This window comes from Petromyzon marinus, unplaced genomic scaffold (genome assembly GCF_048934315.1).
Source record: "Petromyzon marinus isolate PM22_M1 ecotype Great Lakes invasive population unplaced genomic scaffold, UKy_Petmar_22M1.pri1.0 PM_G_Scaffold_17, whole genome shotgun sequence".
In the NCBI taxonomy this organism is placed as follows: domain Eukaryota; kingdom Metazoa; phylum Chordata; class Hyperoartia; order Petromyzontiformes; family Petromyzontidae; genus Petromyzon; species Petromyzon marinus.
Genome location: NW_027422728.1, coordinates 270,579 through 293,861, shown reverse-complemented (window position 1 = coordinate 293,861; position 23,283 = coordinate 270,579). Strand labels below are relative to the sequence as shown.

The following is a 23,283-nucleotide window of genomic DNA, read 5'->3' as shown; positions in this document are numbered from 1 at the left end:
TCTCTCTCTCCCTGTCCATCTCCCTCCCCTCCCTCTCTCTCCCCAATCTCTCCCCCATCTCTCCCCCATCTCTCCCCCATCTCTCCCTCCCCAATTTCCTCCCCAATCTCTCCCCCATCTCTCCCCAATCCCTCCCCAATCTCTCCCCCATCTCTCCTCCCTCCCCATCTCTCCCCCATCTCTCCCCCATCTCTCCCCATCTCTCTCCTCACTCCTCTCTCCCCATCCCTCCCTCTCTCTCCCTGTCCATCTCTCTCCTCTCCCCCATCTCCCCCATCTCTCCCTCCCCAATCTCTCCCCAATCTCTCCCCCATCTCTCCCCCATCTCTCCCTCCCTCCCTCTCTCTCTCCCTGTCCATCTCCCTCCCCTCCCTCTCCCTCCCCAATCTCTCCCCAATCTCTCCCCCATCTCTCCCCTATCTCTCCCCAATCCCTCCCCAATCTCTCCCTCCCTCCCCCATCTCTCCCCCATCTCTCCCTATCTCTCCCTCCCTCCCCCATCTCTCCCCAATCTCTCCCCATCTCTCCCTCCCCAATCTCTCGCCAATCTCTCCCCCATCTCTCCCCCATCTCTCCCCCATGTCTCCCTCCCCAATCTCTCCCCAATCTCTCCCCCATCTCTCCCCCATCTCTCCCTCCCTCCCCCATCTCTCCCCATCCCTCCCTCTCTCTCTCCCTGTCCATCTCCCTCCCCTCCCTCTCTCTCCCCCATCTCTCCCCCATCTCTCCCCCATCTCTCCCTCCCCAATCTCTCCCCACTCTCTCCCCCATCTCTCCCCCATCTCTCCCTCCCTCCCCCATCTCTCCCCATCCCTCCCTCTCTCCCTGTCCATCTCCCTCCCCTCCCTCTCTCTCCCCAATCTCTCCCCCATCTCTCCCCCATCTCTCCCCCATCTCTCCCTCCCCAATTTCTCCCCAATCTCTCCCCCATCTCTCCCCAATCCCTCCCCAATCTCTCCCCCATCTCTCCCTCCCTCCCCCATCTCTCCCCCATCTCTCCCTCCCCCATCTCTCCCCATCCCTCCCTCTCTCTCTCCCTGTCCATCTCCCTCCCCTCCCTCTCCCTCCCCAATCTCTCCCCAATCTCTCCCCCATCTCTCCCCCATCTCTCCCTCCCCAATCTCGCCCCAATCTCTCCCCCATCTCTCCCCCATCTCTCCCTCCCTCCCCCATCTCTCCCCATCCCTCCCTCTCTCTCTCCCTGTCCATCTCCCTCCCCTCCCTCTCCCTCCCCAATCTCTCCCCAATCTCTCCCCCATCTCTCCCCCATCTCTCCCCCATCTCTCCCCAATCCCTCCCCAATCTCTCCCCCATCTCTCCCTCCCCCATCTCTCCCCCATCTCTCCCTATCTCTCCCTCCCTCCCCCATCTCTCCCCAATCTCTCCCCAGCTCTCCCTCCCCAATCTCTCCCCAATCTCTCCCTCTCTCCCCCATCTCTCCCCCATCTCTCCCTCCCCAATCTCTCCCCAATCTCTCCCCCATCTCTCCCTCCCCCATCTCTCCCCATCCCTCCCTCTCTCTCTCCCTGTCCATCTCCCTCCCCTCCCTCTCTCTCCCCCATCTCTCCCCCATCTCTCCTCCATCTCTCCCTCCCCAATCTCTCCCCACTCTCTCCCCCATCTCTCCCCCATCTCTCCCTCCCTCCCCCATCTCTCCCCATCCCTCCCTCTCTCTCTCCCTGTCCATCTCCCTCCCCTCCCTCTCTCTCCCCAATCTCTCCCCCATCTCTCCCCCATCTCTCCCCCATCTCTCCCTCCCCAATCTCTCCCCGATCTCTCCCCAATCCCTCCCCAATCTCTCCCCCATCTCTCCCTCCCTCCCCCATCGCTCCCCCATCTCTCCCCATCTCTCCCTCCCCCATCTCTCCCCAATCTCTCCCCATCTCTCCCCCATCTCTCCCCCATCTCTCCCTCCCCAATCTCTCCCCCATCTCTCCCCCATCTCTCCCTCTCTCCCCATCTCTCCCCCATCTCTCCCTCCCCAATCTCTCCCCCATCTCTCCCTCCCTCCCCCATCTCTCCCCATCCCTCCCTCTCTCTCTCCCTGTCCATCTCCCTCCCCTCCCCCATCTCTCCCCCATCTCTCCCTCCCCAATCTCTCCCCAATCTCTCCCCCATCTCTCTCTCTCGTTTGCCTTCACCCCCCACCAGCGCCCTCTCTGACTGACAGCTGGCGGCTGGCAGACACCGCCTAGGGGTTAATTTGGCGCGCGCCTTCCACCCCCCCCCCACTCAGTGGCTAAGCCCCGCCTCCGGCCACGCCCTCTCGTGGAACCTTCGAGCAGGTTCCCGGAGCATCTCGGCTAGCCCCTCCTGTTGCCTTTGCCTCAGATACGCCTCCTTCCCTGATTGGCTGTTACCTCTGTGGCTGTACCCGTGATGTCACTTTGTCACTTCACATGCCCACGGGTGGGGTGGGGCAGTCACGTGCCCACGGGTGGGGGAGTTTGGTGGTGGTGGTGAGGAGCAGAGAAGCAGCAAGTTGAGGTGCGGAGTGAGGAGAGAAGAGGTGAGGAGAGAAGAGGTGAGGCGAGGTGAGCAGAGAAGAGGTGAGGAGAGAAGAGGTGGGGAGAGAAGAGGTGAGGAAGAGGAAGACGACACGCCAGGTGAGGAGTGAGGGAGTTGCTGAGGGAGTTAATATTGTTATTTTGTTATTGTTGTTTTGTTATTGTTGTTATTTTTGTTGTGGTTGATGTTTTGTTGTTATTGTTGTTGCTATTGTTGTTGCTGTTATTGTTGTTGTGTTATTGTTGTTATTTTTGTGGTTGATGTTGTTTTGTTGTTATTGTGTTGTTGTTGTGTTGCTGTTATTGTTGTTATTGTTGTGTTGTTATTGTTGTTGTGTTGTTATTGTTGTATTGTTATTGTTGTGTTGTTATTGTTGTATTGTTGTTATTGCTGTTGTTGTTTCCCCCCCGCCGCGTGTGACTGAGCGACGTCTTCACGTTGAGGTGAAGCCGCTCCACGCCGCCACGGCCGCAGTGACGCAGAGAGGAGGCGGCGGCGACCTCCTCCTCCTGCTCCTCATCCTCCTCCTTCTGCTCCTCCTCCTGCTCCTCATCCTCCTCCTGCTCCTCCTGCTCCTCCTGCTCCTCATCCTCCTGCTCCTCCTCCTCCACCATGCTTCTGCCGGCAAACACCACGGCGACATCGTTTGACGATCACGACGACGACGATGACACCATCAGCCATGATCAACCCTCTGCTGGATGAAAGTCTCCCCCCACCCCACCCCAACCCCACCCCAAGCAGCCGCCACCTCGCACCACCACAGCAGCAGCAGCAGCCACGGTTAACATCGCTTGCGTCGCCTAGGTAAAATAATTAACGAATGAATGAAAACTTAAAATTAAATAACGACATATTCTTAGCTCTTTCAGTAAAGTCACGTTGAAGGGAAACAATAAAATAATATAAAATATATAAAACAATTAAATATTTTATTGTTTCCCTTCAACGTGGTGACTTTACCCAAGAGCTAAGAATATGAATTACTGCAGTCACGAAAGCTTTAAATCAAAATTTTTTATGGTTTGTTTATAGCTTCCATGAATTTATGTAGAAATATGGTAAGGCCTCTACTTTGGGGATATGTCCCTGAAAAACGCGACGTTAGGCGAAACAATGTCAATCTAAACCTAATTTACTATTGACTTAATGATATGAATGTAGCGTACGTTCCTGGGGGTAAATTTTTTTCATCAATTTGCAGAAAACATAACAGAAAAAAAATCCGAGTAACAAGATAACCCGCGCAATAGGTTATAACGACGTTTCGGGCGCGACCCCAAGCGTCCTCCTTCAGGTGGTGGCGGGTGGGGGGGAGGGAGGGACACAACCACAGCAAGAGGCAGCCTACCGCCCACTTGAGCGACTGTTTCCTGCTGCGGTTTGACCCCCTACCTGATGGCGATTGGCCGCTTGTTTGCGTGCGCGCCCGGAACTTCGTGGACTTATCTTCTGCCTCCCAGGGAGTTTCTCGCCGCCGCCGACGACGACGAAGATTTGCGCAGAGCGGCGTGGGGAGCGCTCGGATTTAGAGACGAGGGGGGAGGGAATCATGGAGCACGCGCAAGTTCAGGGCCATCGTATTGATCGATAAGCAATAGACAAGTATTTTTTTATTTAAAGCTTTCGTGACTGCAGTAATTCATATTCTTAGCTCTTTCAGTAAAGTCACGTTGAAGGGAAGCTATAAAAGAATAAAATATATATAAAACAATAAAAATTGTTTTATTATAAAAAAAATAAAAAAAATTTTATATAATAATATATTTATAAAACAATAAGAATTGTTTTATATATATTTTCTTATTTTATTTTTTCCCCTCAACGTGACTTTACCGAAAGAGCTAAGAATATAAAAATAGAAAAGTAATTGATATGATTATAGATTTGAAAGACTTTGTGTCGGCAGGGATTCACACTCTTTATTTTTTTCTTCCGGTGAAGTCACATAGGACGCTCGGATTTAGAGACGAGGGGGGATCGGGGAGCACGCGCAAGTTCAGGGGCATCGTATTGATCGATAAGCAATAGACAAGTAATCGATATGATTGTAGATTTGAAAGATTTTGTGTCGGCAGGGATTCGCACTCTTTATTTTTTTCTTCCGGTGAAGTCACATAGGACGCTCGGATTTAGAGACGAGGGGGGATCGGGGAGCACGCGCAAGTTCAGGGGCATCGTATTGATCGATAAGCAATAGACAAGTAATCGATATGATTGTAGATTTGAAAGATTTTGTGTCGGCAGGGATTTGCACTCTTTAGTTTGTTTTTTTCCGGTGAAGTCACGTAGGTAACAAAAATAAATAAAATAAATGAAAACTAAAATTTCATCACGACGTTTCGCGCGCAACCCAAAGCGACCTTCAGGTTGGGGGGGGGGGGAGACAACGTGAAGGACCCTTGTTGTGGTTGCGTCCTGAAACGTCGTGATAGAATTTAGTTTTAATTTACTCTTTGGTTCTATTGGGTAAAGTCACCACGTAGGTGAAAATAAAATAACAAAAAATCACGACGTTTCGGCCACAACACAAGCGGCCTTCATCAGGTGAAGGGACGAGACTGTCTGGAGGACAGCGCTGGAGTGAAAAAGCCACGCTTAGATCACGACCTTTAAGCTGTGTGAGAGAAACAAAGCGCCTTGACAAAGGAATTAGCATACAATTTAGCATTGAAATGGCTCATTGAAATAGCTAAGTTAAAGTATACACATCCGCAGATGCTAAATTATATGTTAATTCCTTTGTCAAGGCGCTTTGTTTTCTAATAGAACCAAAGAGTATGGATCCTTGCAGTCACGAAAGCTTTAAATCTAGAATTTAGTTTTAATTTATTTAATTTATTTTATTTTTAACCTACTACCTGACTTTAGCGGAAAAAAAAACCACAGCCTGCGAATCCCTGCAGTCACGTTGGCTTCAGATCTAGAACGAAGTGATTTTATAACCGACGTGACCTGAACCTTTGGGGGGCCAAGTGCCGTCGGCAAGCTGCTGCTGCTGCTGCTGTGAAGGTCGCCCCGGGACACGCGAGAGGCCGGCGGTGGGTGGCCAGCACCACGCTCAGCTGCTACATCTCTCTCTCCTCTCTCCTCTCTCTCTCGCCCCGTGTCGATGTCTACACACCGCACCAGGTACTCGTTTTAAGGCTGAGTCGACCTAGGGGAGGCGCTCGTATTCGTCGCGAGCCGGGAATTTGGAACTCGTGGGGGGCCAGGTGCGATAACCACTCGCGACAGCAGTTGACGCCCAACAATTGTTTAAATGTTATACGGTGGGGCCGGTGGTGGTGGTTGGTGGTGGTGGTGGTCTTTACGACAACGATATATTCCGTGGAGCATTAACGGACTGTCGGGGCAAGTTCTGTTAGCGAGCACCTGTGAAGGCCGGCACGGAAACACGAGGGGGGCGGGTGTCAATGTTTACGCATTGCAACAGGTAACTCATTTGAGGCTGAGTCGATCTAGGGGGAGGCCAAGGATCAGTTCAGATAATCGTCACTGATGTTGGCCAGGAGCGGGAGTCGAACTAGGGTCGACAGGTTGTTGGTAGCGCAGCGCAGCTAGGGGGTCATCCGTTGAGTACGTACGCAAAAACCTGTCAAATAAGTATTATAAAAAACGCGCTTTAATGAAATGCACCGCACTAATGTGGCCGCAGAAGCTCGCCACAACGTAAGGGGACCGTGGTCATTCACAGCCAACGTCAGTTGAGCGTGGACAATTAGAGCCGAGCCGAAACATAACACGTAAAAAATAATGTTTAAAAAAAAATACGTTTTTATTTGATTTTTAATGATAGAATATGGTATTGTCATCAGTATGACATAAGTTTACCAAGTTTGATACCACATTGGGAAGTGGGTTAAAATTGAGTTGTCTTGCTTCTGGCTTCAATTGGCTTCATTTTGCTGTACTCTTACGTTATTCTTTTTGTCATTGCCACGACCCCCAGGTCACTCTTGCAAATCAGTTATCCTGGTCTCTTGAGGTCTCACCCCGGTCACACAAAATCAACTTGACACTTGAACTCTGCACACCCGTTTGCACCCACACGCTGCCACCCAAAACGCCCCATCAACCCCTACACCCCGTTATGCCCCAGCGCACACCCCAACATCCCTACAGACAGACGTTTGAGCGTCTACTTACCCACCTGTGTTTCCACGCCGGCTTCGACTTCGCGACCCTTCCCCCGCGGCGGCCAAGGAGGGGCTGCGGTCTCCTCAATGATCCTCCCTCACGTTCACCGTTCTCCCACGGGGCCCAGCGCAGGTCACTTCATGGTGATCCTCCTCACATTCACCGTTCTCCCACGGGGCCCAGCGCAGGTCGCCTCATGGAGCGTTCCGACTTCGCCCCCAACGAGGCCCTGGGCCCTGGGCCGCTCGCGCGCCGTCGGGACTCGGACCGCGGGCCCAAGACTCTGAGGCCCTCACAGCCGGACGCCACTGAGCACAGCCTCCTTGACGATCGTGGGCACTCAACCCCCAGGCCCCGGTTCGGGGTTGAAGACCCGTGGCAGCAGCAGCAGTTGGGATTAAGTCCCATGCAGTGGGGGCCTGGCGGGCCTCCACACGGGCCCCCCCAGGAGTATGGCCCAGCGGACACGGAGCCGGCCCCGGGCTTCGCCTCGCGACATCGGAGCCCCAGGAGCGGCCCCGGCTCGGCGCTTGACGGCAAAACGTCGCCGTCCGCTCGCGGCATCGGCGATTCGCCCTGCTTTCGGACGAGCATGGTCCCCGCGCCTGTGGAGCGAGAAGGAGGTGATTACTGGGAAATGGCGGGCGGCGCATTTTAATTGCGGCTCGATCGGCGCCACCGTAACGAGGCAGCACTGTCAGCCACGTCTCGCGTCCATGGCGGTGTCCGCGTGGCTCTCCCAGCGCGTGTGCGTCTGCGCGCGTGTCTGTGTGTGCGAGCTCGCGTCTGTGTGCGTGTGTGAATTTGTGTTGGCGCATCTGCGTGCGTGTAAATGTGTCTGCGTGTGTGTGTGTGCGTCTCTGCATTTTCGTGCGCGTGTCTACGCGCGCGAATTTGTGCCTGTGCGAATTTCTGTCGGTGTTTCGCTTTAATGTCTGCGCGTGAATTTGTGTCGTGTCTGCGTGTGTGAACTCCACGCAATTCTTCGTGATGGGGGGACCTTTGTCTCGTGTGCATCATCTCTGTGTCTGCGCTGTACAGGGACGGTGCCTGGGTGCAGTTCGCCCTCCACGGAGTCCGGGAGCGGCCGAGCCTCGTCGGGAACGGTGAGACGCGACGATTCATATTCGCCGTCTCCCGCCGGCCTCTGCGTCTCTTCGCACTCGGGGACACGGGGACATCGCGAGACGCAGGGCAGTGGCCTCACCCGGGATTAACCCCCCCCACGCAGCGTACACGCAAAGCGCCAGGAGGTCACGGGGTCGATCCTGACCTGGACGCCCACATATTTGGAGTTTGCGTGTTCTCTCTCTCTCCCTGTGGGCATGGAGGTTCTTCTACGGGTTCTCCGGTTTTTTTCCCCTCCGCATTTATGAACACGCGTTCAGAGTATTTGGCCACTGTACATTTCCACTTGAAAAGCCACTTCACCGGGCTATCGTTTGTGGCCAGGTCGCGTCTGAAATGAGAGCCGTATGGCTCGGTGGCCCTTACCTGGTAAAATAATAAATAGCACAAAGTAAATCACAGCAGCCCACACACACTCACACACAGTGCACGGCAAGTGAGCGGCGATGTCGCATCCGTGATGTCACCGGCATGCGGCAGCGTCACGCAGAGTGCCTGCTGACCTCACGCATCCCCCCCCAACCCTCCGCGTAGGCCGTGCATCCCGAACAAAAGCTGTCTCGATGTTCTAAGTTGACGCGACTATTTTCAGCTCACGCTTAAATATGAAGCGGAAGATCCATCCGTTTGCGTGAAGCGGCAAAACCTCTCCAACGCTGACTCTCTGACGTCGTGAAATTTGCACAGCTTACGCCCGATTTTCAGCTCGCCACGTCACGGTCCCTTCCCGGGTCGCCTGGTTAAGGTTGAACTTCCTCGATTGAAAGACGTCCGATTTATCTTGTTGGTTCTTTCGGTAAAGTCACCACGTAGAATGGAAATAAAGTAATAAAAATAAAACGAAATAAAATTCTCACGACGTTTCGGCCACAACACAAGTAGCCTTCTTCTACTTGCGTTGTGGCCGAAACGTCGTGAGAATTATATTTTATTATGTTTTATTTTTATTATTTTATTTCCATTCCAGGTGGTGACTTTACCGAAAGAACCAATAAAGATGAATCCCTGCAGTTATAAACGCTTTAAATCGATTTTTTTATCCGATTTAGTTAAATTGATTTGTCTCGGCTTTTTTATTTCTTGCGAGCATCAATTTTTTCGCCAGGTTTTGTCAGTCAAATAAAAGGGAATATTAAATTAATCCCAAGGCAAGACTCCACAACTCCCGGGCGAAGCCGGTTAGTAGTAAAGCTCGTGCCATTATAAAATACTCCGTGTGTGGCCTACATTGGGTGGCCCATAAGTCTGGAATCGTAGGGAAAACTAATTCATATTTTGATTTAAAGCTTTCGTGACTGCAGTAATTCATATTCTTAGCTCTTTCGGTAAAGTCACCACGTTGAAGGGAAACAACAAAATAATAAAATATATATAAAACAATAAAAAAAAATCTCACGACGTACCTGATGACGACCGTTTGTGTTTTGGTCGAAACGTCGTGAGAATTTTTATTGTTTTATATATTTTATTATTTTATTGTTTCCCTTCAACGTGGTGACTTTACCGAAAGAACTAAGAATATAATTCATATTTGTTTGTTGCTGCTGCTGTTGCTGCTGTTGCTGCTGTTGCTGCTGCTGCTGCTTGTATAATAGGCGGACACAGACGGGGACCCTGAAACCTCCGCACCGTCGGAGGTGTCAGCCGATCGGCCGAGCGGCCAGCTGGTCCCCACTGGCGCGTCAGGTGGTCCCCGCGTCCAGCGCACGAGACCCCGGGATGAAAAAAAAGAGCAGCGGGTGGAAGAAGAAGAAGAGCAGGGAGATGAACATGAGATGGAGGAGGAGCATGAGGAGGAGGAGCGCAAAGCAGAGGAAGATGCGGAAGCGGCGGCCGATCCTTCCGCGTCATTCGAGGGCCTCGCGAGCGACCAGACGCCCGAGTCGCAGGCCACGGTGTACCGGCGGCTCCTGCAGGTCGCGTACCGGCTCCAGAAACTCCAGCAGGAGCAACAGCAGCAGCAGGAGCAGCAGCAGGAGCAGCAGCAGCAGGAGCAGCAGCAGGAGCAGGAGCAGCAGCAGGAGCAGCAGCAGCAGCAGCTGGAGCAGCAGCAGGAGCAGCAGCAGCAGCAGGAGCAGCAGGAGCAGCAGCAGCAGCAGGAGGGGTTAGCAGAGGCAGAGCCGTTGTTCGGCGCAGGGCTCGTTGGCGTGGCGGATCGATCCCGGGTGGCCTGCGATGGATCCCGGGTGGCAAGCGATGGATGATGAGGATGAGGCCCGGGGCTACCCAAGCGCGGCCACCTCAGGCGCGGCTCCTAGAGGGCCGGGCGCCCTGAGTCACCGCCTCTCGGCTTCCCTCCCTCCGCTCCCCCCGGCCCTGCTCTAACTGCCCCCCTCCCCCCCCACCACCACCACCCCTCCTAACTTTACTCACCGCGACTTCCTGAAGACTTAAAACTTCCCGCGGCCGCGGGAAGTTCTGTGTTGTTTGGTTCTTTCGGTTAAACTCACGCGGATAGAGAAATAACAAATGGAGCGAATAAAAAAATAATGAGAGCAAGAACGGCGACGTTCCGAAGGCAACGCGGGCGGTCGACGTCACCCCCCCACCCCCTTCCTGATGACGACTGCTCGCGTCGCGATGGGGACATCGCGGTTTTTATTCTCGTTATATTTGTATTCACTTTATTATTATTATTATTTCTCTGTCTACGTTACTTTACCGATGGAACCAAAGAATGTGAACTTCCTGAAGCTTCTGTGGGGGGCCCCTCGCCCCCCGCCCCCCCACCCACCGCTCGGGACGTCTCTCTCACGAGATCTCAGCTGGCTGCGTCAGAACTGCCGCACGATGGGAAACGCCGCAAGCGGCTCGAGGGAAACGAAACGCAAGGCGTGGTCGGAGCGATTTGCTTCTCGAGCGAGCGTCGAGGCGTGTGCTGTTCGTAGCCCTGCAGAGCCACGGAGCGTGGGAATTCCACGTTGCAGCTACGAGGACGAGTCCGTCCACAGGGCAAAAGCACTGTCGATCTTCCCCGCAGAGTGGCGCTCATTTTGTCAACCCCCCGGAGGGATATCGGGCTCGGTCGACCGCCGCCGAAACGAGGATTCGAACTTACGACCTTTGCCACCTTCGCCGGATTCCGGCACGCAAACGTCCGGTAAACGTGTCGCGTCGCCCGAGGGGGGGGGGGGGGAGGCTCGCGGCCCACGAAGAGGGGGGATCGGACAGAGCCGAGAGGATCGGGTTTCCTTCGCCAGTCGCGTTTTCGTTTCCTGCCCTTTGAGCGGAGAGCCGCGCGGCCGCCCACGATGCGTGGGCGGCCGCTTGATGCGCGACGATCGTCTCCGCTTGGTGGTCCTCGTGCCGCCTTCGAGGCGGAGCGGACACGCGGCGGCCATCGTTTGACACGTGACTCTCAAGACGCCGAGTTAATTCGTCGGAAGTCGCGCGAATCCGTCGAGAAGGTTTTCCACCTCGCCGCCCGATCGCCGCCACGCGTCTCTGCCCTGTCCGGGGGGCCCGGGAACCCCAATCCCCATTGCCCCCCCACTCGGTCCCGGTGCCGCTTTTGTTAAGAGTTGCTTGTGTAAACGTCGCCGCCGTGATGTAAACAAACACTCGGGGTGTAGGCAACTTGGCGGTGCAAATAAATATACCCCGGGTGGGGGGGGGGGTGTGTACATCGCCATCGCGCGTGGCACGGGGCGAGAAAGGATTCGGTGGGCGCGGTGAACATTGAGCTGAGCTGAAGGGGGTCGCTCTCTCACCTCTTCCACCTCTTCCACCTCCTCAACCCAAGGTACACATTCCCCCCCCCCCCGTAAATAGAGGTAATGATGATGTGGACTTGTTACTCAACGCCTCCGCTCAGCGTCCGCGCGCTCTCTCGTCGGGGAAGAGAGGCAAGGAGAGAGGAGGGAGCTCAACGATACCGACAATTGCCCAAGCTCTGCAGGCCTCTATACATTGAGGTGTTATCGGGCAGCCAACGCGTGTTTGCAGGTGGGAGGAACCCGGAGCACCCGGTAGAAGTCTCCTCCAATCATATGGAACAAGTTTTCAAGTTTCATTTATTTAGGTATAGCCCTGTGAGCCATGCGGCTCTTAAGTCGGGGCTGACTGCCCCCACCCCCGCCACCGCCGCGACTACCCGCCGGGGGCTCGGCCAGGCAGGAGCACGGTTGTCGCTTCGCCCTCAAGTCAACCCCCACACCTCCGACCGCCTGCTTGGCCGACTCCCACTTCCGTCTCTCCCACCCGTCCCATCGGTGTGGGCTGGGCCCGCCGACCCGCCCGCTCCCTGAGCCGCTCGGGGTGGTGGTGGGGGGGTTGACGGTCAACGTGTGTCGGTGCGTAGCCTCGCCGCACGGCCTCGTGATGGTCACTGGATCCATTCCTTGTTGTTGTGTCCCCCCCCCACCACCCACCACCGCATCCGTCTTTGTCTTTCCCTTGGACTTCTGCCTCGGGACTCATTCGAGAAGGTGGCGCGGGAGTGGGGCGTCCTGTGAACCTCGCAACGCGCCGTCCACCCTCTCAATCTCTAAAACCTCGCCGAATTAAACGAAGGCGGCGTTGGAATCGTAATTCCAACGCTGTCCTCGTGACAGCACGGTCCCTTCACCCGACGAAGGCCACTTGTGTTGTGGCCGAAACGTCGTGATTTTTTTTAGATTTTTTTACCTCTGTGACTTACCGAACGGAACCAAAGAGTACAATTTATAACATTTTTGACATGCGTTTTTCTGGATTCTGTCTCTCACTGTTCAAATAAACCTACCATTAAAATTATAGACTGATCATTTCTTTGTCAGTGGGCAAACGTACAAAATCAGCAGGGGATCAAATACTTTTTTCCCTCGCTGTTTACGTAGAGTTGTGGCCCAGTGGTTAACGCACTTCGATATGAACCCAGCAGCAACCTGAATTCAGTTCCAAGCCGTGCCCAACATGAGCGGTGAGTGATGTATCAAATCAAGAGTGAGATATCTTTAACTGCCCCGTCCACCCCTTCCCCCGCCTAACCAACCGTGCACTGGCTGGCGTGGTGAAGTATGCTCATGTAACCCTCACCGTGTGGGGAGGCCCTCATCCAGCAGTGGATTGACAAGATGGCCTGTACAATATGCGATCTGGTAACTACCTTGCCAGGTATACAGGAGGTCGTGGGTTCGACCCTGACCCTGACGTCTGCTGCTGCTGCTGTATATTTGGAGTCTGTGTCTCTCTCATCATCATCACGGTGGCTAGGAGATGTTAACTACCTCGCCAGGTACACAGGAGGTCGTGGGTTCGACCCCGACCCTGACGCCTGCTGCTGCTGCTGTATATTTGAAGTCTGCGTGTCTCTCTCTCATCATCATCATCATCACAGTGTCTAGGAGATGTTAACTACCTCGCCAGGTATGCAGGATGTCGTGGGTGCGACCCTGACCCTCTGACACACGTGTATTTGGAGTTTGCGTGATCTCCCCGTGGTCGCGTGGATTATCGTCCGGGCCCTCCCGTTTTGAACCCTCGATATCCGAACGCTCGGACACTCAGGAAGTCCAATTAGCTGATCGAATGGACGAGTGCAGAATTATTCCCGACAGTGTCCATGTGTGTTTCGCCTGTTGTGGAATTGTTTCAGTCACCCCCCGCCACCCACCACACACGCACACAACACTGGTACTTGGCTGCCGACCGGTAGGGCAAATCTCATTGCCTTGTAATCCACCACCCGCCAGCGAACAGGTCCACAGAGTTACTGACCGAGCGCAATGCTCAATCCACACGCTCGTCCCACCCGCCCCGCCTGGCTTACACCCAACACACACGAGCACACACACACACGCACGCACACACACACGCACACACACACACACATGCACACGCACACACACACGCACACACACGTACACACACACACGCACACGCGCGCACGCACACGCACACACATGCACACACACACGCACACACACGTACACACACACACGCACACACACACACGCACACGCGCGCACGCACACGCACACACACATGCACACACACACGCACACACACGCACACACACATACACACATACACACACATACACACACACACACACGCACACACACACATACACACACATACACACACATACACACACATACATACACACATACACACACTCACACACACACATACACACACTCACACACACATACACACACACACATACACACTCACACACACATACACACACTCACACACACATACACACACACACTTACACACACTCACACACATACACACACACTCACACACAGACATACACACACTCACACACATACACACACTCACACACTTACACACACACATACACACACTCACACACACATACACACACTCACACACTCACACACATACACACACACACAACTTGGTATCTGAAATCAATATTTGGACGGCAGAACATGTATTTACATTCGTATTCATGCGTGTCATGTATGAAGTGTATTTGTTGGGGTGTGTGTGTGCGCACCTTCTACCAACAGTCTGTTCATAAGGGTGCGCGAGGCGCGTGCTAGTGCTTCGTGTGCTGGGCTCCTCTCCGATTCGTGCGCCACGGAGCACGTGACGTGCCGTGCCGTCAGCCAAATAGCCGCGTTCTTGCGGTGCTCAAGATTCCCGAAGAATGACCTCGTACGAGAAGATTGCACAGAAAGACACTGACATGGCGAGTGGAGCGAGTGTCGCTGTGTGTGTAGATTCCCGTGTGGGGAGTCGGCAGGGCTGTTGCGTCGCTAGAGGATGAACGCGAATTTATATTCCAGTTGTTGAGTTCTTTTTTTTTAAGTCATGGGCCTCCTCTACATCCACTCAGACTCGAAACGATGACAGCATCTGATTTAACGCGTTAAAACATTACCAATGTGGAGACCTCCCCTTGAAGGCATCAGCATAGGGGAGACAAAGGTGGCCAGGCGTGGTGTGCCGTGCTGGTCTTCAGCACGGCTCCGGCCCAAGGCTACCAGGGGGGCATCTTCGTCTCTGCAGCTGTACGTGAGGAGCGTGCTTAGCGGCACGCTTCACAATTTTTTTTTCCTCCGCCCCCGGTTCCCTCCCTTTTGACTCCGGATTCTGAGAAGCCTGCGAGGTCCTCATCCACAGCCGCTTGGGCCGAAGTGGTCGCGGTCTACGAGGCGAACCAAGGGTACTGAACATCTGTGAGAACGAGCTTTATAGTTCATCGTATTCCTCCAGTGTGAATATTGATTGAGATTCTGATTCTGACCAAAGGCAAGGACAGAAACCCCCCCTGTGTAGCCATAACAGACTTGGGGCAGGTGCTCATCGCGAGTAACCAATCAACACCCACCACTCACTTGCTTCAGTGGGAAACAACTTGGACGTGCCCGCCCTTGCTCGACACTAAACAATGATTTAATAGCGACGACGAGTACATTCATACGTAGAGTGACGCACCTTGAATGACGACATTCAAGGTGCGTCACTCTTCGGCCTGTGGCCGTATCTCCCAGCAATTTGCCTCTTTGGTTTCTCCTCTTAAACACCTGGCGAGTTGCTATCTCTTAAACAAGTAATTTGGCAAGGATAGTCTCGGTAACAATAAGTAAATCAATGGTAAACGAGCGCTAATTTAACAAGTGTAGAGGATTCTCACGACGTTTCGACTGCAACACAAGCAGTCATCATCAGGTGTGAAAATCAACGGCAAGAAACATTTGAGAGAAGTGGCGGTTTGTATTTATTTTCTTGAAATGAAAGATGTCGAGCATCCTGAGCTAGCTAACACTGAGTGGCTCCTGAAGTTGTACTATCTTGTGGACATGACTGGACATCTGAACCAGCTCAATGTGAAAATGCAAGGCATTGGAAAGTCTTATCCCTTCAACAAGCAGTGTTTGCATTTGAAAACAAGCTGGAACTCTTCATCGTGGATATTGAAAAAGGTCGTTTACTGCACTATGAAAAACTGAGAGAATTTAAAGATGCGTGCACAGCAAGTGACCCCGTTTAACATTTTGATCTCCAGCAGCTAGCTGGCTTCACATCTGATCTCCAGCAGTCATTCAAAGCACGCTTTGGAGAATTTCCTGAGCACACTCGTCTTTTCAAGTTCATCACTCATCCACACGAGTGTTCAGTGGACAAAGCCGACCTGAGTTACATCCCTGGTGTCTCCATCAGAGATTTTGAGCTGGAAGTTGCTGACCTGAAGGCTTCAGACATGTGGGTGAATAAGTTCAAGTCACTGAATGAAGCTTTGGAAAGACTTGAACAACAGCAAGCAGAGCTGGCAAGCAAACACAAGTGGACAGAAATGAAAAAACTTCAACCTGCAGACCAGCTGATTGTCAAAACATGGAACGCGCTTCCTGTCACATACCACACACTGCAGCGTGTGAGTATTGCTTTATTGACCATGTTTGGTTCTACGTATTCATGTGAGCAGTCGTTCTCACATCTAAAAAACATCAAGATCAACCTACGATCCCGTTTAACGGATTAAAGCCTCAACGCCTGCATGAAGCTTAACCTCACCACGTAACAACCAGACTACAAAGCCATCAGCAAAACAATGCAGCACCAGAAGTCGCATGAATGGTAAGAAGTATTTTATTTATTATTAGTTGTTGGTATAACGTTATTAAAAAGGATACATTCAGAGACTTATTATATTCTAAAATTGGTCTTAGTTAAAAATACACGCATTTAGTTGTATTCAGTGTTAAAAAAGTATATGACTCTCACGGACATTTATTTTAAAATGTGGCTTTCATGGCTCTCTCAGCCAAAAAGGTTCCCGACCCCTGGTGTAGTGTATAATAGTGTAGTGTATAATAGTGTATTGTATAGTAGTGTATATTGTAGTGTATAAGTGTATAGTGTAGTGTATAATAGTGTAGTAGTGTATAGTGTAGTGTATAGTAGTGTAGTGTATAGTAGTGTATAGTGTAGTGTATAGTGTAGTGTATATTGTAGTGTATAAGTGTATAGTGTAGTGTATAATAGTGTATATTGTAGTGTATAGTAGTGTATATTGTAGTGTATAAGTGTATAGTGTAGTGTATAATAGTGTAGTGTATAATAGTGTATTGTATAGTAGTGTATAGTTGTGTATATTGTAGTGTATAAGTGTATAGTGTAGTGTATAGTAGTGTATTGTATAGTGTATAATAGTGTTTAGTGTAGTGTTTAGTGTAGTGTATAGTGTAGTGTATAGTGTAGTGTATAGTAGCGTAGTGTATAGTAGTGTAGTGTATAGTGTAATGTATAGTAGTGTAGTGTATAGTGTAGTGTATAGTTTAGTATAGTGTAGTGTATAGTAGTGTAGTACGCACACTGTTGCACATGGTTCGCTCGTGTGGGTGTGTAGTGGAACGCACTGCTCATGAAAACTTTGCCTCGTTACGCGGTAAATGCTGCGGCACAACAGGAGGGAACTGCAGGGATGAGGCTCTCCGCTCTTTGTGCTGAGAATTAAAACAGCGCCAGGGTGGAGAGTCTCGTCCCTACAGCTCGTAGCTGTGATGGAGCGAGAGTGATCAGCGGACAGCCACCATGGTTGCCAGGTAAGGGGAGACTTCACCCGGAACTCTCCTCCACACGTGTTCCCTATGAACATTGTCGCAATAAACGTACGATCAGGAATCTTTAAAATATCAGACCTTTGTTGTTCCGCAAGAATATTAACGCTCAAACTCGTATCGAACTCTTCATTAATTCACTTGGTCAAACAGTTCAGGTACTCGGCAAAGCATTTCACCACCCGGTATGCAACAGTTAAACAATCTACTCCAAATCAACACCGAAATGTCAAATCATCATCCACCATTGACTTCCACATCGATGGAAGCCGTTTGCCACGACGTCCAAGCCATTAAACACCGGAACAATGAACGTGCCATTCAAGTACATCTTGAAACCTATTATCTGAAGTAGTTGGTATTAAATAACAATAACTAAATAATAGAAACACGTTTACAATATTGAGCGAAGTTATAGTCACGGACTCTTTCCAACTTGATCTCAACAGGACCACAAAAGCTCAGATATGTGTTGCATAATAATGAATCAATCTGATTGAAATCATCAAACACTTTCCGATTTCAACATCACCTTATAAAAGAATAACATTTTAAATATAAGCGCACAACTTTATCTATCTGTGATGAGCGCTGCACTTTCCGTTGTTTTCATGCAGGGGGCGCTGCAAACCGACGCACCCCCTGCATGGACGACGGAGGCGCAGGGACAGACGTTCGATTACATTGGAATCGATCTGCAGACGGCGGTCTTCTCGCACGGCCAGCTCCGTGTCGCCTTACCTCGATCCCGCAATCCCAAACAGGTAAAGGGCCGCATCGAACCGAACCCCCGGCAAGACCGTCTACTTAACGACGAGAGAAAATTCACACGAAATGTCCTTTTCAATGAAGTCTTCCAGATGTAAATTGAGACAAGCTTTTAATAAAGAAATAAAATTATCTAATTCAAAACACAACACAATTCAAACATGCTTCATTTTAAAACTTAAAAACGGAGCATGGGGTACTTGCGTGAATGCGTCCTTCGTGTGCCGTAAATGTTGTGACTTTCCTGGCCTGAAGGCCGTCAACGTGTTGGACTATTATTGGTGCACAGCGTTTCAACAATAGCAGTGGGGTTTGCTTCAAACGATAGGTACGAACATCCAGACGTGAATCAGCAAGGTGCATTTCTAGTCCTAGTTAGACAAAATCTACGTCAACACGTAAGACAAAACTACAATTCGTGTTGTAGAGAATGTACCTCCTATACGTGTAACTTTTAAGTGGTATTCCTTGTAACTGATGAATGATCCGAGCGTGCTACCTATTTCAAAGACAATGAGTTGCGCCAGATGCTTCGTGGAACACAAAAGTACCCTTTGACCTGTATCACAAGAACAACGGGTCTCACCTGAGTAATCTGTACAGGTTACTTTCAAACACACACACACTTTGTCCTAACATCACTTAATCAATGTTTGACCCTTATAGATCAAATGTTACAAGTATGCACAAAACCAGACAAGTATACATTCTAAATTATTGACAGGCATATTAACAAAATTGGATTACTGCAGTGAAATATACTGCATCACGTTACATCATATTAACAAGAAGCTTTTTAAAAAAGTTGCACAGTCTGCTTCACCGTGTATGTAAAACATACTATTGTCATTCAAAACGAGGCCATTGCATGCTGGCGTCTGAGTGAAAATGTAGCAAATTCTAAACATTACCTACAAACCACACAACTGAGATGACACATCAATCATCGCCCCCTACTGACAGGCTCTTGTCCACATGCAGGCCGGTGCAGGGCCACCACCTTGTGCCACACAGGGGCAGCTGCTACTTGGGGATGCTCTTTGAGTGTTTCAGGCGAGGTACGACACAAAACTCCGAGTTGCTGAGGCGATTAAGCAAGCACCGTGTAAAAGCAATTATTATAACATAGTGAATGCTTGGGAGCTTATTGGCTCTTGCTCCTGGTTAGAGATCTACCCAACCCACGGGCCCACAAAGTGTTCAACTTCACATTGTCATTAAAGGCTTGTGACAAAGGTGCATCTATTGTAGCGACATCGTCTCTGGCTTACACATCTACCGGGTCTCCACTTGACTTTGGATTGTCTCGGAGGAAGTCCACCCACACCTCCACTTCCACAAAATGCTGGGAGTTGCCTCGCTCTGCCTCACAGTCAGAATTCTCCTCCTGCTTTACGTTGCCTCCATCGATGTGAAGGTCCCATTTTGGAGTTGAATCTTCATCTTCACATTTCACCTTCACTTCTTCCCTCTTCACCATCACTTCTTCCCTCTTCACCATCACCTCTTCATATTTCACCTCGATACCTTTAAAAGTGTCCAAGCTGCGATTTTCGTCCGGTTCTTGTTTCATGAGGGATGGGCTTATTGTGGCACTTTGACTTTCACAAGCTGATTTCAGATTCCACTCCTTGCAGATCTTCTGATGCTTCCGTGTTTTCTGGTGTACTTGAAGATTTTATGAATGTGCAAACGCCTTCCCGCAGAGTGCACCTGTGTTCTCCGGTGTACTATAAGATTTGATGACTGTTCAAACATCCCACGTAGAGTGTACCTCTACGGTTTCTCTCCTGTCTGTGTTCTCTGGTGTACTAGAAGATTTGATGAATGTGCAAATGCCTTTCCGCACACACTGCACTTGAAGGGTTTCTCTCCCGTGTGTACTCTGGTGTTTTTTAAGAGTAGATGACTGTGAAAATGCCTTCCCACACACACTGCACTTGAAGGGTTTCTCTCCCGTGTGTGTTCTCTGGTGTGATTTAAGACCAGATGACTGTGAAAATGCCTTCCCACACACAGTGCACTAGAAGGGTTTCTCTCCCGTGTGTGTTTTCTGGTGTGATTTAAGACCAGATGACTGTGAAAATGCCTTCCCACACACACTGCACTTGAAGGGTTTCTCTCCCGTGTGTTTTCTGGTGTGTTTTAAGAGCAGATGACTGTGAAAATGCCTTCACACACACAGTGCACTTGAAGGGTTTCTCTCCCGTGTGTGTTCTCTGGTGTTTTTTAAGAGCAGATGACCATGAAAATGTCTTCCCACAAACACTGCACTTGAAGGGTTTCTCTCCCGTGTGTGTTCTCTGGTGTGTTTTAAGAGTAGATGACCGTGAAAATGCCTTCCCACACACAGTGCACTTGAAGGGTTTCTCTCCCGTGTGTGTTTTCTGGTGTGATTTAAGACTAGATGACTGTGAAAATGCCTTCCCACACACACTGCACTTGAAGGGTTTCTCTCCCGTGTGTGTTCTCTGGTGTGTTTTAATAGTAGATGAATCTGAAAATGTCCTCCCACACACACTGCACTTGAAGGGTTTCTCTCCCGTGTGTGTTCTCTGGTGTGTTTTAAGAGTAGATGAATCTGAAAAAGTCTTCCCACACACACTGCACTTGAAGGGTTTCTCTCCCGTGTGTGTTCTCTGGTGTCTTTGAAGATGAGATGAATCTGAAAATGCCTTCCCACACACACTGCACTTGAAGGGTTTCTCTCCCGTGTGTGTTCTCTGGTGTGTTTTAAGAGTAGATGAATCTGAAAATGTCCTCCCACACACACTGCACTTGAAGGGTTTCTCTCCCGTGTGTGTTCTCTGGTGTGTTTTAAGAGCAAATGAATCTGAAAATGCCTTCCCCCACACACTGTACTCGAAGGGTTTCTCTCCCGTGTGTGTTCTCTGGTGTTTTTTAAGAGTAGTAGAATCTGAAAATGCCTTCCCACACACATTGCACTTGAAGGGTTTCTCTCCCGTGTGTGTTCTCTGGTGTGTTTTAAGAGCAGATGAATCTGAAAATGCCTTCCCACACACAGTGCACTTGAAGGGTTTCTCTCCTGTGTGTGTTCTCTGGTCTTTTTTAAGAGTAGATGAACCTGAAAATGCCTTGTCACACACAGTGCACTTGAAGGGTTTCTCTCCTGTGTGTGTTCTCTGGTGCTGTGTCAAATTTCCAGTCCGATCCGTGCTGTATGCACGCCGGTCGCATTGTTGACTTGTCGTCCCGGCTTGCTGTGCTGAGGGCCTTTGCTCCATCAGACCAGCGTCAGCTGCAGACAGAAAATAAGAATATCCACACCATCTACACGTCAGTATCGAGCCATGGAGGAATGAATATATACAGTCACACGTGACTTAGACGTCTATATTCATTCATGTATTCACGACTAGCTGTACTACCCAGCTTCGCCCGGGACTTGGATCCACCACGTCCGGCCGCCTTTGTCTCCCCAGTGGCGATGTTCACACGACAGCAGTTACTCGTTTGAGGCTGAGTCGACCTAGGGGAGGCCCAGAAGCGGTTCAAATAATCGTCACTGGTGGTGGCCGTGAGCGCGAATCGAACTCGGGTCGCAGGGTTCGTAGCGCGGCGTAGCGCTAACCGCTACACTACAATGCGTTACGCTTCCACACAAACACAGACACACACAGACACAAACAGACACACACAGACACACACACAGACACACACACAGACAGCGCTAACCGCTACACTACAATGCGTGACGCTTCCACATGCGAGGGTCACGTGACAGATTTGACGTCACAGCTCACTTGCCGTCCAAAAAATCTATACATTATTGAGCTCCCCCCCCAAAAAACAACACAAAAGTGTATTTGTATAATGTTTGCACGGTGTACAGTCTGGAAAGTACCCACATGGCAAATTTCCAGTTTTGTTGCATGTCGGGAAGTACGCTAAACATTTTGAACAGACAACACACACAATCACAACCTTGCATATTTTTATATATATGGAGGTATACAGTAAGAGCCAATTTGTTAATCCATTGCCAGACGAGGGTCTCCCCACGCCGCCCCGGGTCGTGATTTGACCATACTTCACCACGCTCGTCCGTGTGGCGGCTTGGTGGAGGAGGGTAGCGTAGACGTGGGAGCGTAGTGACATTGTACTCTACAATGGATGTTGCCCCCACCGCTCCTATGCCGCTCACCAACGTTGCACAGTCCCGCAGCCGCCTAAAACAACAACAAAGTGCCATCACAAGGGAGAAACACAAATAGACATTCACTTCGAGTACACTCACCACCACGTAGCTGTCAACCCCCTATCAATCAGTGCCCCTACCTTATTACAGATCAATTCAGACCGTATCGGCCACCACGTGTCTTTATAAATATCAACGTTCGTCCTACGGAGTCCCATCACAATGTAGAAACACAAACAGACAATATTATGTTACCAAATCATGTTTTTTTTGCCCGTATTGAAACGGCTGTACCCCGTATGGGCGTGAAAACTCAATGTCTCTGTACAAGAATACGGGGTAAACCGTACGGGTTATGACAGCTGTGATGCATCAAGAGATAACTTGACCCGTCGTTGTGTTACCTCGTTTAACCAAAGGCTTCAAACTCGCGTGGAACAGCCCGAAACCCAAAGCATAAGGACAAACACAAAGACGGGTATATCACGAGAGAAAAACCCCTACAAATTTACCAATAACACTGCCCTTAAAAGTAAATACTGTAGTGCATAATCGTGCAATGGCCCTTTTTCATAACGCCTCTGTTACTGACGATTGTATTTCAGCCTTTCTTCTTACGACTGCTGCCTGTGTATCTTACTGTGAAAACAGTTCCACAAAGCATGTATAAATGTTTATTTTCTTTGTGACAGACTAGGCCCGAGACGCCAGGGAGGGCCTGAATGGCCTGGATTGCCTACCGAGAAGGAGACGCCTTCCCCGGCGGGGAGCAACCACAGCCTACGGTGTCACCGCCGCAACGGGGGTCACACAACACCGGATTTTTTTTTTCGTAAAAATTTTAAAACCAAAACACCCACTTACCGGTTCGCGTGAGTTCAATCCTGCTCAGAGTTTTAAGGGGCGAGAGGAATTGTTCGTGCAAGTTTAGGGTGGGGTGGGTGGGGGTGGGGAGTCGTTATGTTCCGAACAGTTTCGAAGCGTCCTGGGAGCCGCGCTTGAGGCGTCAGCCATTGGCACTTGGAAGCTACCACTCCCAGCGAAGGGTTGATGCTCAAA

General features: G+C 50.7%; 2 protein-coding genes across 4 annotated transcripts in view; one reads left to right on the top strand and one right to left on the bottom strand.

Annotated features, from left to right (window-relative positions):
• LOC142911124 (uncharacterized) overlaps positions 1–12,510 on the top strand; it is a 19,581-nt gene extending 7,071 nt beyond the window's left edge. The window contains exons 4-7 of one of the 3 annotated variants that reach the window (XM_076060196.1): positions 2,424–2,606; positions 6,837–7,271; positions 7,690–7,754; positions 9,372–12,510. In XM_076060196.1, coding sequence (XP_075916311.1) covers positions 2,424–2,606; positions 6,837–7,271; positions 7,690–7,754; positions 9,372–9,980 — 1,292 coding nt within the window. In that variant the 3' untranslated portion in view covers positions 9,981–12,510. Of the gene's footprint in view, positions 1–2,423; positions 2,607–6,780; positions 7,272–7,689; positions 7,755–9,371 lie in introns of those variants that run through there. The other 2 variants (XM_076060198.1, XM_076060197.1) reach the window with 2 other exon arrangements.
• LOC142911165 (uncharacterized) lies at positions 10,538–23,283 on the bottom strand. Its single transcript, XM_076060273.1, has 4 exons — positions 23,089–23,283; positions 22,117–22,255; positions 20,760–21,324; positions 10,538–10,703 (listed from the first exon to the last, which is right to left on the bottom strand). The coding sequence occupies exons 3-4, from the start codon at positions 21,308–21,310 to the stop codon at positions 10,538–10,540; spliced, it is 717 nt and encodes a 238-aa protein (XP_075916388.1). The 5' UTR covers positions 21,311–21,324; positions 22,117–22,255; positions 23,089–23,283.